General features: G+C 58.6%; 4 protein-coding genes across 4 annotated transcripts; 1 reads left to right on the top strand and 3 right to left on the bottom strand.

Annotated features, from left to right (window-relative positions):
• Positions 1 to 519: 519 nt before the first annotated feature.
• On the top strand, positions 520 to 2,204 carry SPBR_01582 (uncharacterized protein; the record flags this gene model as incomplete). Its single annotated transcript, XM_040759892.1, has 2 exons — positions 520 to 577; positions 697 to 2,204. The coding sequence occupies 2 exons, from the start codon at positions 520 to 522 to the stop codon at positions 2,202 to 2,204; spliced, it is 1,566 nt and encodes a 521-aa protein (XP_040619885.1).
• Positions 2,205 to 2,601: 397 nt separating this feature from the next.
• SPBR_01616 (uncharacterized protein) lies at positions 2,602 to 4,208 on the bottom strand (the record flags this gene model as incomplete). Its single annotated transcript, XM_040759926.1, has 2 exons — positions 2,602 to 3,987; positions 4,026 to 4,208. The coding sequence occupies 2 exons, from the start codon at positions 4,206 to 4,208 to the stop codon at positions 2,602 to 2,604; spliced, it is 1,569 nt and encodes a 522-aa protein (XP_040619884.1).
• A 1,289-nt stretch (positions 4,209 to 5,497) lies between these two features.
• Positions 5,498 to 7,595, bottom strand: SPBR_01444 (srf-type transcription factor; the record flags this gene model as incomplete). Its single annotated transcript, XM_040759755.1, has 2 exons — positions 5,498 to 7,448; positions 7,540 to 7,595. 2 exons carry the CDS (start codon positions 7,593 to 7,595, stop codon positions 5,498 to 5,500), a joined length of 2,007 nt encoding a protein of 668 aa, XP_040619883.1.
• Positions 7,596 to 13,416: 5,821 nt separating this feature from the next.
• On the bottom strand, positions 13,417 to 17,052 carry SPBR_01239 (transcription initiation factor TFIID subunit 1; the record flags this gene model as incomplete). Its single annotated transcript, XM_040759550.1, has 3 exons — positions 13,417 to 13,771; positions 13,849 to 13,905; positions 13,973 to 17,052. 3 exons carry the CDS (start codon positions 17,050 to 17,052, stop codon positions 13,417 to 13,419), a joined length of 3,492 nt encoding a protein of 1,163 aa, XP_040619882.1.
• Between the last annotated feature and the right edge of the window lie 358 nt (positions 17,053 to 17,410).

Below are 17,410 nucleotides of genomic sequence, written 5' to 3'. Positions count from 1 at the left end.
CCCATTCTGGCCAGGCCACCAGGAAAGCCAGCCAGCCAACGCCTAGTCGTGCCTGCCGTCCTGCCTCGTCCGCCATTCTTGCACTAAAAACCAACCCCTCCACTAAAATACGCCAATGGGCAAGCTCTTCTGGCACCGCTGTTCGCTCCTTCTCCTTGTCTTTCATTCGTGGTGGTGCCAGCTTCGAGGACGCGACATAAACTTCGAAAAAGGGCCCCAAAAAGAATTGACTACAAAAAACCCAAGCAGACGGCCATTCCCCCCTTCTCCACCACAACAGCACGCATTCCTCACCCACGACGCCAGCGACGACAATCAGACCAGCGTACAAGGTCTCGGTTTCCCTCTTTTCGCAATTGACGGGACAACGGCGACGCGACCGTTTGCGACGGCATTGACGACAGCGACGCCGGACGCTTCGACGAACAACGGACAACTTGTGCTGACGGCGGGAGCCCCGACTCGATACGCGTGGCACGTTCCAATTCCCCCCGGCATCGCCTCCAACACACATTCACCATGGCGCAGCAGCAGCCATTGACCTCGGCGACGCAGCCGACGGACGTCTACGGCGGAGGTAAGAGCGGTTTCCGCAGAGACGCAGAGACGCAGAGACGCAGAGATGGGGGCTGAGGGGGAGGGAGAGCGGTGATGAAGAAGACGTGGAGGGCACGGCAGACTACTAACGCCATGCAGATGAGGTCTCCGCTCTTGTGCTCGACCCCGGCTACTGCCACACCCGCGCCGGCTTTGCGGGCGAGGACGTCCCCAAGATCGTGGTGCCGTCCTTTTACGCCCACTTCCCGGCGACCGAGGGCGCCAGCGCCAAGCCCGCCCGCGACCTGTTTGGCGACGAGAGCCTGTTTCCGCGCGAGGGCCTCGAGGTCCGCAACTACATGAACCGCGACAGCGTCGTGGAGGACTGGGACGCCGGCGTCAAGCTGTGGGAGCACGTTCTGGTGGGCCGCCTGCAGCCGGTGCGGCCGACGGAGCCGCGGCCCAGCAAGAAGGAGGCCAGTGGCGGCGAGGGCGTCGAGGGCAACGAGGGTGACGACGACGCCATGGACCTGGACGCCGACACGGATGCCGTCGATGCCCAGGAGAAGCCGCTGGCCGAGAACCCGCTGCTGATGACCGAGGCGCCGTGGAACAACGCCAAGGCCCGCGAGCGCGCGATTGAGATTGCCATGGAGAACTGGGGCACGCCGGCCTTTTGGCTGAGCCGCACGCCCGTGCTGGCCGCCTTTGCCGCCGGCAAGGCCTCGGCCCTCGTCATCGACGTCGGCGGCGCCGGCACCAACGTGACGGCCGTCCACGACGGCGTCGTCCTGCGCCGCTCGGTGCAGCGCTCTGCCGCCGGCGGCCTGTACCTGTCGGGCCAGATCCGCGAGATGTGGAAGGCCCAGGCCGAGCCGGCCATCCACGTCGTGCCCACGTTCATGGTCGAGAACAAGACGCCCGTCGACGCCGGCGCGCCCGCCCAGGCCCGCCTGCGCACCTTTCCCTTTGCGGTGCAGCCGTCGTTCCGCGCCTACGAGGAGGAGCGGCTGCTGACCGAGTTCAAGGAGTCGGTCGTGGAGGTCTGGCGCGGCCCGGGCCGCTTCTCGACTCCCGGCACCGAGGACTTTGTCAAGGCGCAGCCCGGCCGCGTCTTTGAGATGCCCGACGGCTACAACCAGATGTGGCGCGAGCAGCGGTACCGCGCCGCCGAGGGCATGTGGGACGACACCGCCGCGTTCCCCTCGACGCTGGCGGCAGCGGCGGCTGCCACGGCGGCGTCGGCGTCCGGCACCGAGGATGCCGCCGCGTCGGCCGCCGCCGCCGCGACGCTCGCCACGTCCTCGTCGCTGCTCGCGGCGTCGACGCCCACGCTCGCCAAGAACCAGACGATCCCCGAGCTCGTGCGCGCGGCCGTCAACAGCGTCGACGTCGACCTGCGGCCCCTGCTGCTCGGCAACGTCGTCGTCACCGGCAGCACGAGCCTGCTGAACGGCTTCAACGACCGTCTCAACAACGAGCTGACGGCCATGTGGCCCGGCGTCAAGATCAAGATCCACGCCGCTGGTCTGACGAGCGAGCGCCGTTTCGGCGCCTGGATCGGCGGCAGCATCCTGGCCAGCCTGGGCACCTTCCACCAGATGTGGATTTCGCGCGCCGAGTACGACGAGAACGGTGCGGGCATTGTCGACAAGCGGTGCAAGTAAAGAGGGAGGAGCGAGGCTGTGTTTTTGTTTTTCAACGGTTGTTCCAAGGCCTGTGTCATCCGTATTTTGGTTTGCTTGCTTCAGTCTAGTTCTTTGGTTGGCCCTGAGGAGGAAAAGGGGACGGCGTTCAAATCGTTTCCGCTGTGATTGTACCTTGGATGCTACCAGCATGTTAAAATAAAACTGGTTTTGTGTTAAAATGTATTGATTGTATTGATTGTGTGGTTGTTCTCTTTTATTTGATTTTTCATATTTTATATATCAAAAATGGACGAAAATAATGAAGTTCTAAATTATAATCATGTGCTTCGTACTGAATTCACCACTGGATAGTTGTATTGGCCAGCAAACCATAGAAGAATACCCAACCTACTTGCAATCTACGAAACAAAGCTACTTACCAACCCGTCCACCGCTCCCACACGTCCACGACCTGATCCGGGTTCTCGCTCGTGCCGTCTACGACGAGGTAGTAGCTGAAACCGGCACCGGCGATGCACGCATGGTTGGGCCAGATTCGAAGCCGCTGGCCCAATCGCGGCTGGAGGGATGCGGCGGACGGTGGCGGTCCACCTGCCCAGGTCAGGATGCCGTGCTCTTGGCTGATGCGGCCCACCTGCCACCAGCCCAGGTCACCGTCCGCCGGCAGCAGTCGCGGGAAGTCGGCACCCGGTGGCACGACGCGGCTGCCAGCACCAGCACTGGCAGCACTGGCAGCACTGTCGCTCGTCCACGGCTGGACAACGCCCCAGCCCGTATACACTGGACCGCCTCCCGCCCCCGACGCAAGCGGCACGTTCTTGACGGGTTCTCGGCCGAGGGCCAGGCAGCCGGCATTGACCAAGAACTCGTCGCCGCCCTGGGCACCCCGACCGGGGTAGGCCGAGACCACGTCGGCCATGACGGTCAGAGCCAAGTCGTCGGTCTCGGCACGGCCCCCACCACCGCCCCAGGAGTGCGTCGCCAGCTGCTGGAGATCGAGCACGGGCTGCACGCCAGCGTGGACTTCGAGCTCGTAGCCCTGGGACGCGAGGTCGTCCAGCTTGGCCCGCAGCGTGGCTGCGTTCTCTTTTGCCGCAGCACCTGCACGGCCACCCGCATCAGCCGTCCTGCTCGCGTCGCCACCGCCGCCGCCCAGGTCGGGATGCCGGAGCGATGCCGCCGTCGGCGACGCACCCACGGACAGAACCAGCGGCCAAGGCTGCGCACCAGCCGCCGCCGCAGCGACCTGCGCTTTGTCCTGTGCCATGGACCGCACCGCCTGCGCTGCCTCGCCGAGTGCCGTGAACTCGGCCACGAGGTGGGCCAGCGCCGCCCAGGGTTCGCGTGCGTCGTACGAGTGGCCCGCGTGGCAGTAGAGGCCGTAAAACGACAGGCCCTCGCCGGCCGCATGCGCCCCGAGCACGCCCTGGATGGTGGCCGTGAACTGGCTGGAACCGAGCACCACGCCGGCGCGATGCGTGCCCATATCGACCTTGACAAACGCGCGCACCGACGTGCCGGCTGCCTTGACCAGCTGCTGTGCGACGGCAATCTGGTCGGGGTGGTCGATCAGCACGGAGACGCCGCCGGGTCCCAGCTCGCGCGCCACCGCTGCCAGACGGGGCACGGCGGCCGCATACAGCGGGACGCCGTACAAGATGTTGACGGAGCGGGGTGCGGGCGTCGTCTGGGTCTGGCATGCTTTGAGCAGCGGGAGGACGCGTTCGGCCTCGAGAACGGTCGAGACGATGAGCTGGACAGGCAGCTTGTCGCCGACTTGCAAGCGGGTCAGCTCGACTGTCTGGAGGGATGTTAGCTGGGTGAACCGACTTGACGGACAATGTGGCCAGTCGCACGCCCCTTGTGTGTTTTAATGTGCGCCCGCCAGCCGAGATTCATGTTCTGCACGGCGGCGAGCATGCCGATGCAGTTGCGCTCGACGACGGCCCGGTCGAGGACGGCCGCTGGCGTTGGGATGTCGTGGTCGCCGAGGCGCTTGCCAATGAAGGATCGAGGGTCCATTGTGTCGGAGGAATGTATGGCGTGAATGTGGCTTGGCTAGATGCTGCGTCTACCGACAATAAGGGGAGAGAGTGCAACGCCTTTATACGTGCGGGAGTTCCGAGTTCTGAGGTCCGTTTCACACGTCATGCTCCACTAGGATGACGCTGTGGAGCCCGCGGTATCGCATCGCCAAGTGGGGAAGGCGCGACGGACGTTGAAATGGCGATTGCTCGGGAACGGCAAGGGCAATGCTAGTGGCATATGATAACGCTAGAGAAGGTACGACGCAGGTCCTGATCGATTGGAGGACGCCCTTCCTGATGTAGGAGGAACTCCTTCTCCATCCGCACTTGCCCTTCTCTGTCCGATGATGGTACGGATCGGTTATGTGCACCTTCCTCCTGCTTGTCGTGAGCCCTTCCTTTCTCGGCAGTGTTTCTAATAGACTATTTTGCATACATTTTTCCAATTTGGCCGGCGTTTTACGACATGGCGATATTGCAATTGGCCGTGTTTGTACGCACGAGGGTACGAGAGCCATATGCATTCCTGTCGGGCTTGCACCGGTGGAACGTCGGAAGAGAACCAGTCGCATCGAGACAGCGGCTGCTCCTGTTGCCAGACACGCGTCCAAGCGCCTGATGTATAAGTGTTGGGATTTGCAGACGGGCAATCATTCTATCACGCGGACGAGAAGGCGCCTTTTAAAACATTTTGCTGGACTTTATTTTCATTCTCATCCAAGAGCATCGAGGCGGATGAACAAAGACGGACAAAAGTGTAAATAGAAATAAATTATGGTGAAAAACGAAAACGCCTCCTGCGCCATCTCCAAAATGATTGGCACCGAGCGCCGTTCCCATATTATCCAAAAAGCGGAATATGTAAAATATAAATGTAGAAAAAAAAAGAAAAAATTCAAAACGACCCGAAGTTTTTGTTTCCAGAAAAGGCCAGTAAACTCCCAGCGTAGAATAGGAATTGAGAAAACGGGAAAGAAAATGAGATGATGGAATGCCATATGAAAACAGCAATGTACCAAGAGTGACGGCAGCCATTGATGGCGGTGATTTGAAACCAGCTGTGTCAATCGTGACTAGCCTCCATCCGGTGGAAAGTACATATGAAAATGAAAATAGAACAAAAAATGAAGAAAAGAAATAAAGGACAAAACGAGAAACCCGTGTCAGGCAAATACGCCCGAGAAAACCTCAACAAGCAAGCATGAAAACGACCGGCAAAGTAACGTGGTATCTTTGAAAACGACAAATATAGAGAGGAGAAGGAGGCCAAGTTCGGGTACGCCGCTAGGAGTCGACCTTGACCCTCTTCGGCTCGTTGCTGTGGTCGATCGGATCCGAGGACGACGCGCCTGCACTGGCTTCAGGACTCTTGCGCTTGTTGTTGGACGATGCGTGGTCATCCCGCAGGAAGCTCGGCCCTGTCCCCACAATGGGCGTGGCAAAGTTCAGCGGACTCGGGAGCGTCGCACTGTCGTTGCCACGGCCGAACCCCCACTCGGGATAGAAACTGCTCGGGCTGGGCAACAGTTCGTTGTTCAGGAACCGAGACGGCAGCGCAGATCCGGGCGTATCGATGTGCATGTTGTTGCTGCTGCTGTTGTTGTTGGTGTTGCTGCTCTGGTGGGGAATCGGTCGAGCGAAAGGATTAGGCGGCCCGGACGCGCCGGCTGACAATATCGCGGACGCCGAAGGCGACGGTGGCGGGAGGACCATGCCCGTGTGCGTATCGCCGTTGCGTCTCGCGCCGAGGGGACCCGCGTCGCTTGGATTGCGAGGTGACGAAGCGGAGCCTCCTGTGCCGGTGGCGGCGCTGTTGTCCTCGGACCCATCCGGAGGGATCTCCACCCGCAGCCTAGGCCGCAACGGCCCGCCTGGACGCAGGCTGCTTTGCCTGGACGGTGGCGTGAACATGGTTTCTGGAATGGACGAGATCGACACGCGCGATTTGGGCTGGGGCATCTGTGCTGCGGCACTGTCGGCAGCCTTGTTGCTGGGCGGCGAGGAGGTGGCGCTGCTGCGCGAGGCCATGTTGCCCGAGTCCACGGATTGTGATCGGTTGCTGCTGTTTACGTCGATGTTCTTGGTGCTCGCGGCACCCGATGTGGACGGCTCCGCCTTGACCGACTCGCCGCGGAAGGCAGCCAGGTGCTGTGACAAGATGGATCGGCTCTCGTCAATGGGCGTGAAGATACTGTACTGCTTCCGCTGTGGAAGCTTCTTCACTTCATGCCATTCAGGGTCTGGCTTTGGCTCGACGGGTGTCGGCGGTTGCGGCTCCTGAATCTGCGGCGGGTGCGGTGCGTTTGCGTCCTCGTGCTTGACCTGTGGCTGCTGCTGATTCGGGTGGGGATTATGTTGTGGCGGCGGCGGCAGAGACGGCGCGTTTGGCGGTGATGTCCGGGGACCAGTCTGTGGGTGCTGCGCATGTGCTTGAGGCGGCGACACCGAGTGCCGTTGCTGGACTTGCGGCGGAGGTGGTAGTGAGTTGCCCTGCGGACCCTGAGGAACCTGAGGGGGGAAGTTCGGTGGCATCGAGGCCGGCCGCTCGTCTACGTACTGCTGCATATGAGGTGGCGGAGCGTGGGTTGTCGCTGGAGGTGCGTAGGGCGGATATTGCGGGCCGGGCTGGTTCATGTTGGGAGCCATGTTTTGCTGGGCCTGGGGGTTGTAGATGGCTGGGTGTGGCATGAAGGCGTACCCGTTGGGTTGGTGGGGCCCTTGTGGCGGACCTGGTTGTGGCACGTTTGGTGGCATGCGGCGCATATCGTTTCGCGACGTCGGCCGAGATCCGTTCTGGGGAGGTTGCGGCGTGTGGCCGCGCTGGATGGCCTGTGTCGCGGCGGCATGTTGCGCAAAGCCCACGCCGTTCGGAATGGGCGGGGACGCAGATGGTGTGCCGTGACGGAACTGCGCAAACTGTGGAGGTGCCTGGCCGGGATAGTGCGGCGGCATCATGTGCGACTCGACGGCTTCGTTTTGCATGCCTGGGGGTGGTGTGCCATCGACCTCGTCGTCAGACCCATCGTCGCCGCCACCATTGAAGTCGTTGGGACCCTTGTGCTCATTGGGGCCGCCATGGTACGTGTATCGTCCGATCAGGTCGCGCATGTCATTTGATGAGTATTCGTAAAGCTTTTTGTTGCTGCCAAAGATGATGACGGCGACGTCTACGGAACACAGGACGGAGAGCTCATGTGCCTTCTTGAACAAGCCGCCTTTGCGTTTCAAAAATGTGCTGCATGCACGTTAGCCGTGTTCGTCGCGGGACAAGGGAAAAGGAGGAGGGGGGCGGGCGACGCCGTGATTATTGAGTGCCGGATGCTTACACTGAGCGATTGCGGTCATCTTTGATCGCTTTGATCTCGATCTTTCTGCGCCCCATTGTAAATGTCGATGCTGCGAGTTACGGCAGCGCGTCGATTCAATCGGTGATCGGTGGGTGAGGAGCGTGGTGTGTGACGTGAGGAGTGCGCGCGCGCGTGCGTGCGGTCGCTGGATTCACGGCGGACGAGCAGCGATGCAAGTATTTGACGTTCGAGCCGCGTCAGTTTATGTCGCCGTAGATGCCGGGGTACCCGTCGCCGCCGGTGTATCGATGTCGGCGGATGATCAGGGCAATGTGGTCGCGGGAATGGGTGGGGTGGCGGTTTCTGACTGGATTGCGCGCAAGCCAAAAAAAGCGCTGGATGGCGACAAAACGTCGGGAACAGCTTCAGCCAGGAACGGAATGGAAAGTCGGGCGAACAGCTGTGCGCCGTCAAGGCTGGAATGGGGGGAGATGTGGAGGGTGAAATGGAAGGTGAAATGGAAGGACTAGCAATGTTCGACGATTGGAATCGATGCCGTTCGTGTTTCTTTTTTTAGGTCTTGGGGAAGAAGAGAGGCCCGGGAGGCCAAAGAGAGAGAGGTGGGGGATGGGTTAAGGTAATGAAATGGAATATTCTTCGGCTGGGCGACGCTGGACCAAAATGGGCGACACGGGCAAAGAGGGCGAAAAGGGCGAAATAAAAAAAATCATTCGCTGAGATATGAAACAGGCCGGGGTTCCTGACGGTACGAGGTCAGAGAGCAGCGCACCGACAGGTGACGGGCGACGGGCGTTGTGTGGAGGCGACGAAAAAGATCCCAAAAGAAATGACGGTTGGTGGATCCGAAGTAGGGGGAGGAGTGTAATGCGGTTCGTTTCTAAACCCAAGCGAAAAAAGGCAAGCCAAGCCGAAAATGGCGATTGTCTGCACGCTGTACGGACTAATAAGCCCTGCAGAAACGGCCAAGATGGTAGCCTGAAAGGCGCACTGTCAGGCCTGGCCGTGCAGCGAAACCGAAGAAAACAGCCAGGCAATATATGACGATGGGCCTGGCTCGCAGTGAGTTTTTACGTTCACGGGAGTTAGGGGACGAGCGGCTGCCTGGTGGGGCGCGTTGCTAGCTCGGGACGCAGCGCTGGGCTAAGCAATAAGTGCTGGCGATGATGCTGGCAATGTGTGGTTGGCCGACTCTGGCGTTGTCCTGAGACTTATGACGCCTGCTTGCTGACGGTTCTGTAACGGTTCCCTGGGATATGCCCGCAATGACGAGAACGGGCTGTCTTTCGCTGGTCTTGGGTGTTTCCACAAAATGATGCGACGGATATGTGATGATGTGCCAGTGCGTCGGAACATGTAGATGCGTCGATCTCAAGGCAAGGCTTGGCTGAAAAACAGGCGAGACAGGGTCACTGACAGCCTGCGAGGGGGGACGCAGGTGAGTTATAAAAGGATCGGCACACAGGCGGTTGTATCGTTGGACTTGACACGGACAAGCCTTGAGCGGTTCATTCGACAGGTGTGCTGTTAGGTTGCCTTTGTGCCTTTTCTTGACGAACCTCGTTTGGCTTGACGTTGGCGTCCAGTGTCTTTGCGCTTCTGCGCCTTTGTACTGTCAGCACTGGCTGCACTGTCTGCACTGTCTGCACGGTCTCAACGGTCTGCGCCTTTGTCTCAATGCAGCTGGCAGTGACGAGGATCTGGCGGAAGCTGCCGCTGCCAACTGTTGTGCTGGGGGCCAATGGAGTCAATCGGATTGGCGGGCGGCTGTCGTCGAGCGGCGACAAAGAAACGCGATAAAGAAAAACAATGAAACGTGAAAAAGTGATTAATCGAATATTCGTCCTCGGTAAGCACGCGTTTAGCAGTCCCGAAGAACAGGCTCGCGCGTGGTCGTGCAGAGGGTGCAGAGAAGATGGAGCAGGAATCTCCAGTCCTAAAAATAACTCTTGATCCAGGATGAAGATTGGAGGAGAGTCAAGAAAAACGGTAGAGGTGGGAGCGGTGGAGATGTTAAGGGGATTTGGAGAGAGGACGGCCTGGGGCCACACGAGGAAGGAGCGGTGGGCAACGGACTAGCATGGGAATGGGCCCAAAAGAGGGGGAGCAGAACAGCGAACAGCGAACGGCAGGAACGATTGGTACTGTCCTGTTGCAGAGATGGGAGGAGCGAGAGCGCAGCGCCGCAATCTAAGAGGATAAAACGCGACATACGGCAGGCACGCAAGAGGCATTTTACGAGCGGAGCCGGCGTGGAGGCAGGAGCGACACAGAAGTGCTGCGCACAACGTATCCATTGTTCGCGCAGCAGGAGCCATCCGGACAGGGGTGGTAAGGCAGGCACGACCCAGGAGAGTACTTTTCCTCGAACAATGTTTTCCCCGAGTCTCATCTCATAGCCGCCAGTGCTCCGGACGAGCTGTTCGTTTCTGTGGTCGCGACGGCGCAGCAGTGGCAGGGCTGTGCAGTTGTGCAGCTGTGCAGCCGTGCGGCCATATCCAGACGACATGCGCGGCTAGGCTGCCGGCTGGTGCTTAGTTGTGCCGACGTCCGTGTTGCATCGGGCGATTCCTTTTGTTTTTGTCGGGCATGGTGAGAAGGACAACAACTCATTAAAGAAGACGCCGACACACCCGAATCCATCTCCAGCCAGTTTGTTGACAAGTTCTGGCCCGTGGCGGCTGTGCTTGTGCGATGCGTATGCAGGTACGTGACGTGCGTCGTTTGGTAGCAGGGCCTGGTCACCGCCGAGTCTTCTCGAGTGTTTTCCGCTGGACTCGGAGCGTGTACTTGGCGCATCCTTTCTGCTCCCTCGACACCACATCAATATCCGGAAGAAAGCGCGGCTATCCTGTCTCGGTTTATTTCTTAGGCTCGTGGACGCCTTGTCTCGCCTCGAGGGACTGTTGGTCACTAAAGGGCTCCATATTGTGGTTGTGATTGAGGCCAGATTGACAGCACATTTCAACCGGCGACTCACTTCGCATTCCTTGGACGTCCACTTCAAGCAGCTCCACGTCAGTTCTTAGACCACCTGCCAACATGCTCTGTTTCTACGAACCAACAGCTATATGACCTTGAAACAAAGTCGTATATGATAGAGGCCGAATTTGGGAGACACATATGGAAACGACACCGAACAACAACGCCACCGGGAGGGACGAGCAGAATGCTTTCAAAACAGCCCCTGTCGCTGTTCGAGACATTTTGATGCCATGCTGTAGTTACGTCTTATGTCCCACATGTTTCTCCCAGCTGCTGTGCGTTGTGTCTTTGCCTGCAACTGCAACTGCAACTGCAACTGCAACTGCAGGGTTCTGACGCCAACAGCCCCAAATATCCCAGGACAAAAACACCGCCAGCAGGCGTATTTGTGGTCACACACATTTACTCCAGACGAAATCGGTATCATGTCAGATATTAATTCGTACTCCGCCACCTGAAAACGCCATGTTTCTTACCAACACTGGCAGCTCTGGCAGCCTCACCAGTCTTCAGTCGATGGCAACGAATTGATGCGCCATAACATACAGTTTGGTGCCTGCGAACGGCCAGCGAACGGCCAGCCAGAAAACGATCGGCTCGTTTTGCTTGAATCGCTGTTGGTCATGCTTATGACAATCGCATCTAGCAAATGCACAGAGCGTCGTATGCCGGCGGCCACCAACCGACAGGCCCAAGTTCCAGGCCCAAACCGAGGCGCAGACAGAACCGGGCCAACAATACAACAAAGCACGACATATATCCATAGCTTATCCCTACCTAGGTTGAATTGGTCGAAAAGGAGGAACATATGAAAAATATGGAAGAAATGGACAAAGTATTACTCCGCTGCCGCTCGTCGCCTATTCTTAACGTTACGTCGTGGTGGGCGAGCGCGGTTAATCTAATCTAGCTCGATGCAAGGGGCATATTTGAGCAGCCATTCTTGTAAACCATTAGACTCTCTCACCTGCAAAGATGGGCAACGTCACTGTCCGAAAAAAGACGCCGTATGCATAAAGAAAGATGGCACCAACGTCATGCGGTCTGTATTTACGAACAGAGACCATCGCCCGTGCGCAGTACGACTCATGCTTTCCGTCCCTGGTTGGCCGCTCCCTTCTTGCAAGAGGATCTTTGTCCACCTGGGCGATCCTTACCAAACAGCCCGGTGGGACAACGTCACAGCTTTGGACCAGTGCCGGCCAGTAATGGCTGATCCGTCTTTGTGGAATAGCCGGCAGGGACGCAGCATACCGCACGTAGTTCCTCGAAGCAAGGGTAACCAACAGGCAAAGGCAGAAGAAGGCAAAGGATAAATGTGAAATGGCAAAATGTTAGTCCCCCAACGCTCGAACGGGGTACTCTGAAAGACACTTAACAAAGGCATCCAAGAAAATCAGACGCCAAAACCGAGTTTGCCAATCTCGACTCGATGACCGACGGCAAAAGGGTTCCATCTGGTTTCCGTCTGGTCTTGATGCTGGGATTGACGTTTTGCTTTCTCAACATAGTTCTAAAAATAGCTGTCGAGCATTTCTCCGTAGCGTGGTCCGTACGGCAGGAGCCACCAAGAAATCATGGCTTGTTGCTGGCAGGTGCGTGACTGTCCCATCCTACTTAGGACCCACTTTTCTAGAATAGGGCCCGTCGCGTGTTAAGCGCCAGGATCTGACCAATCACAGCTGCAGGTTGTGTTCACGAGAAGGAGCCCTCTCAACGTCCAATGTCAACATTGAGAACGGCGGAGCAAAATCCTCAAGATCGAGGCCACCACATCTGTGTGGTGATGCTTGGTCTCTGCAGGAAGACGGGACGATATACGAAGACACTGCAAGTGCAAAGCTGGGCCGACATCCACCTTCGAGCGTAGCCAACCAAAACTCTTGGTCCAGCGGCGTCCTATTTTTACCGCAACTCCAATCCCGAAAATGTGTTTGTTTTGATAGGTTCATTTTGTCATTTCCGTAGTGATGGTTCTGGCTAGTTGTGTGTTCAGCTTCCAAGCAGCCCATGGACTGATCGAGGTATTGTTGGGACTCACCATACCCAAGACCGCCAAGTGTCTCGCGAAAGGGATACGGCTGATTAGGGATGGAGGGATGGCAGCTCTATCTCCCCACACGACTTTGCCCGGCAAGTGGTGGCCGTGTTGACTACTCCTTGAAACAAAACAGCAGAGGGCATCTTTTGGAAAAGCATATGTGGAAGCAGAAAAAGGAAATAAAACCCGCTGTGCTACCCTCCAAAGGGATGAAAGACGGGGCGGGGCGAGAAAAGAGCAAATGTGCCACGGTAGGGCGCTCAATATGGCCTCTCTTGGGTCGTGGGCGGTGGCAAACAGATACCCGTTTCAATTCCAACAGGAGAGCTCGCTGCAAAGTCTTTCAGCCTTGCCATGTTTTATCTAATAGGCTCGTTTGTCGCCAGCCTTGCCGCTGAAGACAAAGGGTGCCCGTGCATCTATATTGGACACCCTTTCATTGTTCCCTGATGGACTGACTCTCTCCCTTGCGGGCACCCTGAGTCTTTGTGGTAAGAATGTAAATTATATAATATAAAGACGTAAAAATAATCTCTGACATCAGAGAGGGTATGCTCCGTTCAAACGCCAAATTCCCTGCTTCCAAATATTTGTCGTCCTAGCCATGATAGAAACCGCTCCAGGGACCAAAAACCAAGAAAATAAAAATATCAGACAGAACCGCTATAAAGATATAGCAAAACAATGAAAGCACCATTCTAGTCGAGGCTAGTATAAGGTGGCGGGGTTGAAAAGGGGGAAGAAAGACGACAAAACGGGGGATATGAAGATACGGGTGCAAGAGATCATGGAAACAATGGACGCAAGAGTCAGAACTTGGCAGACCGAGTCGTTGCTTTCCCAGTGCAATGCGTACACAAGAGGCGTTGCTTCTAAGCCGGCCCGGAGAGGCCGTCTGGCGCATTGTAGACGCCAAAACCGCCCTCCTCGGCAGTCTTGTCGGTCTTCCATTGTCCATTGAGCATTGGACAGAGTCTAGTGCCGTCGGTCAGTTTGTGGGACGTAAGGTAGAGGGTAGGGGAGGAGGAGACGGCGTACTTCTTGTTCGTCTTGATGTGGCCCTGGAGGCCGCAGTTGGCGCACTTTCGCGTCGTGCCGCCACGCTCGACAGACGGCGCAGGCGAGTCTGGGTCGCCGTCGTGGATCTGCTGCTGGAGAGCCTTTTGCTTCTCGCGTGCGTGCCGGCGCTCCTTGTTGCGATTGAGACGTGCCTCTTCGGTTTCGAGGCTGTACAGAGTTAGCAGCAATTTCTTTTCTTTCCTCTTTCCCCTCATTTCGTTGGACAACATGGCACCAAAACATACCGTTGCATGAGGACGCGATCGTAATCTTGGTTGCCCGTCGGCTTGACTGAGTAAGGGCTGTAGCATGGTTAGCCGTGTTTTCGGTGGACAAACTGTGCAACACCTCCAATGCATCAATACATACTCAATCTTTTCCATGTCGAGGGACGCCCGCTGCCGCATGTACTGTGCAATGACGCCGGCGTCGTGCACAATCTCTGTCTTGGTGTACGACTGGCCCGTCTTCGGGTCGCGGTACGTCCGCACAATGCGCAGCTTTCGCTTCTCGGGCGCAACCGACATACTGGGCTTGCTCAGCTGGCTGACGCTGTCGTCTGCATGCACATGGGCCGCCGCCGCTGCTGCTGCCGCCGCCGCCGCCGCCACCGGCGTCGGTGCTTCCTTGGCAGCGTTGAACCGGTCGTCCTCGTCGTCTTGCGGCTGCACGTCCTCGTCGTCGTGCGCCGTGTCGTCCTCGAGCGTGGCGCGCTGCGACGCCCAGATCTTGCGGATCGCGTCGTTGTACAGGGCCTCCTGCTTCTTGACGTTGTACATGTGCCCGTTGTTGGCCTTCCGCTCGCGCTCCATAGCATCGGCGGAGGTGGCCGCAGGGCCGTGGATGGCCCCCATAAAGCCGCCCTTCATCGACGTCCGGATGAAGCTGAAGCCCAGGCCGCGGCCCGTCGGGTCGCCCGCGCCGTGCAGCTGCAGCATCGCCTTGCCTGCACACGCGTCGATAAACGACTTGGTCGTCTTCCACGGCACCATGTTCATGGCCAGGCTCTCCTTGTCGTTCTCGTCGTCCACGTCGTCCAGAGCCGCACTGTCGTCGAGCTGGTAGCCGTTTTGCGACAGCTCGTTCTGGCCCACCTGCATCGCATCGTGCAGGCAGACCTCGTCCGGCTTGATCATGCTGTTGATCGTGGCCAGGTCCATCGGCGCGTCGTTGGCCTTGAGCCCCCACGTCTTGGTCTCCTTGTCGTAGTGCAAGAATTCCTTGAGCTTCTGCCGGTTCTGGGCGTCGTTGGAGTCCTTGACGTGCGCCGTAATGTCCGACAGCGACACAGACCCGTTGCGCGCAATCATCCGGTACGCCACCATCTTGAGCCGGTTCTTGCTGAGCGCCGTGACTTTGCGAGAATGCGGGCCGGGCACCTCCGCCAGCGGGAACGTCTGGCCGACGACAAACAGCTGGTCAATCTTGCGCAGGTAGTAGTTCGTGCCGTCCTGGCTGGTGTGCGTGCGGCCGAACAAGAAGTCGGTCGACCGTGGCTGGTGCTTGAAGATGGGCGCATGCGACATGGGGTTGTGCAGCGTGGGCACCATCTCGCCTGGATCGACGGAGCCAAAGTTGGAGAACGGCGACTTGTCCTCGGGCAGGAGGAAGGACAGCTCGCCCAGCTCGGGCTTGGCCGGCTTTTCCTCGTCGCCCTTGGACTTGCGGCGGTAGTAGTTGATGATCTTGTTGCCCATGCCAAAGTTGGAGAGCACCGTCGGGATTTCCTCGCAGTACTCGAAAAGCACCGCCGTCGCGTTGTCGCCGAGCGAAAGGTCCTTGGACCGCGCAAACGTCTCCTGCACCTTCTTGTGCTTCCACTCCCGTTTGGCCACCTTGCGCAGCCTCGTCATGTGCACAGAGAATCCCATGCCCTTGTTGACCTTGAGCTGCGGCCGGTGGTAGTCGTGCGGCTCCGGGCCATACCGCGTGATGGCATAGTACGGCCACAGCAGCTTCAGCGCTGGCAGACTGTGCTCCACCTGGATGTTGCTGTGCTGCGCCCGCACGCGGTGCTGGTGGTTCTCCTTGAGCTGCTCGTAGGCTTGGTCGTTGGAGTAGTTGAAGCGCGACGCAAGGGGGCGCACCAGTCGCCCGTTTGGCAGGCGCTTCTGTGCTGTGAGCTTCTGGCGCTTCGGATCACGGTCGCTCTCTCCGTCGTCCAGCAAAAGCCGGTAGTCGGCCATGTCCAAGTACACACGCTTCGCCGCGCGCGCCGTGGCCTCTTGGTAGGCATCGAAGCTGGGCGCAACGTAGCGAGGTAGCACAGGCAAGCCAGGCTCGGCAATCACCTTCCGCCGCTTCGGCTGGACCGGCCCTGCCGATCCCAGGATCTCGCGCTCCCACTCGTCTTGTTCGTCCGAGTCCGCCGCCCGTTTGTGCTTCTCCGTTTTCGTCACTGCCATGGAGGGTGAGTTGTCGTCCGGCGGCGGTGTCGGCAAACCGATGACGTCGTCCCAATCGGCACAGGCAATAGCAAAATCCTTAAGAAGGAAGCCACCAACAGGGGTATTCTCGTCGTCGTCGTCGTCGCCAAAGGGGTCGCGGAAGATGTTGCCATTGTCCTGGTCCTGAGCCTCGGGCTGCAGCAGAGAGACGAACCCCCGCGCCGTAGCGTCGTTGACCCGCTGCTGGATGGTAGCTTGTGCGGTGCCTGGGATACGGAACAGCTTCTCCTGGTCGGGCTCGAATTCGAGGCTGAGCTTCGTGGGAACCAGTGGCTTCGGCGGCTTCGCAGGCTTCTTTTCGGTGAGGTACAGCGGCTTCGGCGCCAGCTGCTCGTTGAAGTCGAGGATCTTGCCCTTTTCAAAGGATGGGAACGCCATCTTGACAAGGTCCATGAGGTTCTCGGCAACGGGGGGGATGTTGGGGTCCTGGTTTGTCGTGTCGTGCCCGTAGTCTTCGGGGAAGTTGAGCGCGCGATCGCTGTCGGTAACCGTGTAGAGGTCGTTTGCCGAGGGAGAGGGCGAGCGCCCGGCGGCCTGGTCGCTTCTGCTGTCGTCCATGGCGTCTGCATTGGCTTTCGCGCCGGCAGCCGTCGCGTCTGTCTGCTCTTGCCTGGCGCCGTTTCCGTCCGGCCCAGGCGATGTCTGCAGGTCGCCATCCTCTTGCATGGGCGAGCCCAGGTCGTCGCCGAACAAATCGTCCGTCTCGTGGCTCGTGCCCGCATCGTCTGTCAGGCCTGGCACCTCTGCTGACGCACCGCTCGTTTCCTCTTCTTCGGGGAGGTCGTCGTCGCTTATGTCCTCAAAGTCTTCGGCGTCGTCCGCTTTGCCTTCCTGGCTGAACTTGATGTTCAGCAGGTCTGCCGGGAGCCCGCCACCCTCGGTGCCCTGCTGGCTCCCACTGAGCAGGCTCATAATGGCCTCGTCATCTTCGTTGGCTGTGCGTTTCCAGTCATCCTCGTTCAGCGAGGTGAACCCCCGGCTGGTTTCGGCCGCGGCCGGCATCTTGCGTTCCTCCGGTCGCGCCGTCGTTGTGCGCCGTGCGTTTGCGTCAAGTCAGTCTCTTCCCCCGGTGGTACGTCGCACGAGAATGATGGGCCGCTTTAAATCATGGCAGATGGCTGGATAAACCGACCACGTCACGTCGAGCTCGGTCGGTGATTTAGAGGAAAGGTACGGCGTCGCGCGCCAGTTCTGCCGCGCCCTGTCGATTCGCTTGTGGTTGATTTGAGGCTAGAGAGACGAAGATTTGATGGGAGGTCGCGCGTCAAATAAAATACTGGCGGAGGGTGTCGTTTCCTACCGATGGTGAGCGGGGTTGGTGGTGAGAGGTGGTGATGTCGTGGGTAGAAATAGTCAAAAT

Source organism: Sporothrix brasiliensis (genome assembly GCF_000820605.1).
Source record: "Sporothrix brasiliensis 5110 chromosome Unknown Cont18, whole genome shotgun sequence".
NCBI lineage: Eukaryota > Fungi > Ascomycota > Sordariomycetes > Ophiostomatales > Ophiostomataceae > Sporothrix > Sporothrix brasiliensis.
This window is presented reverse-complemented; position numbering and strand designations above follow the sequence as displayed.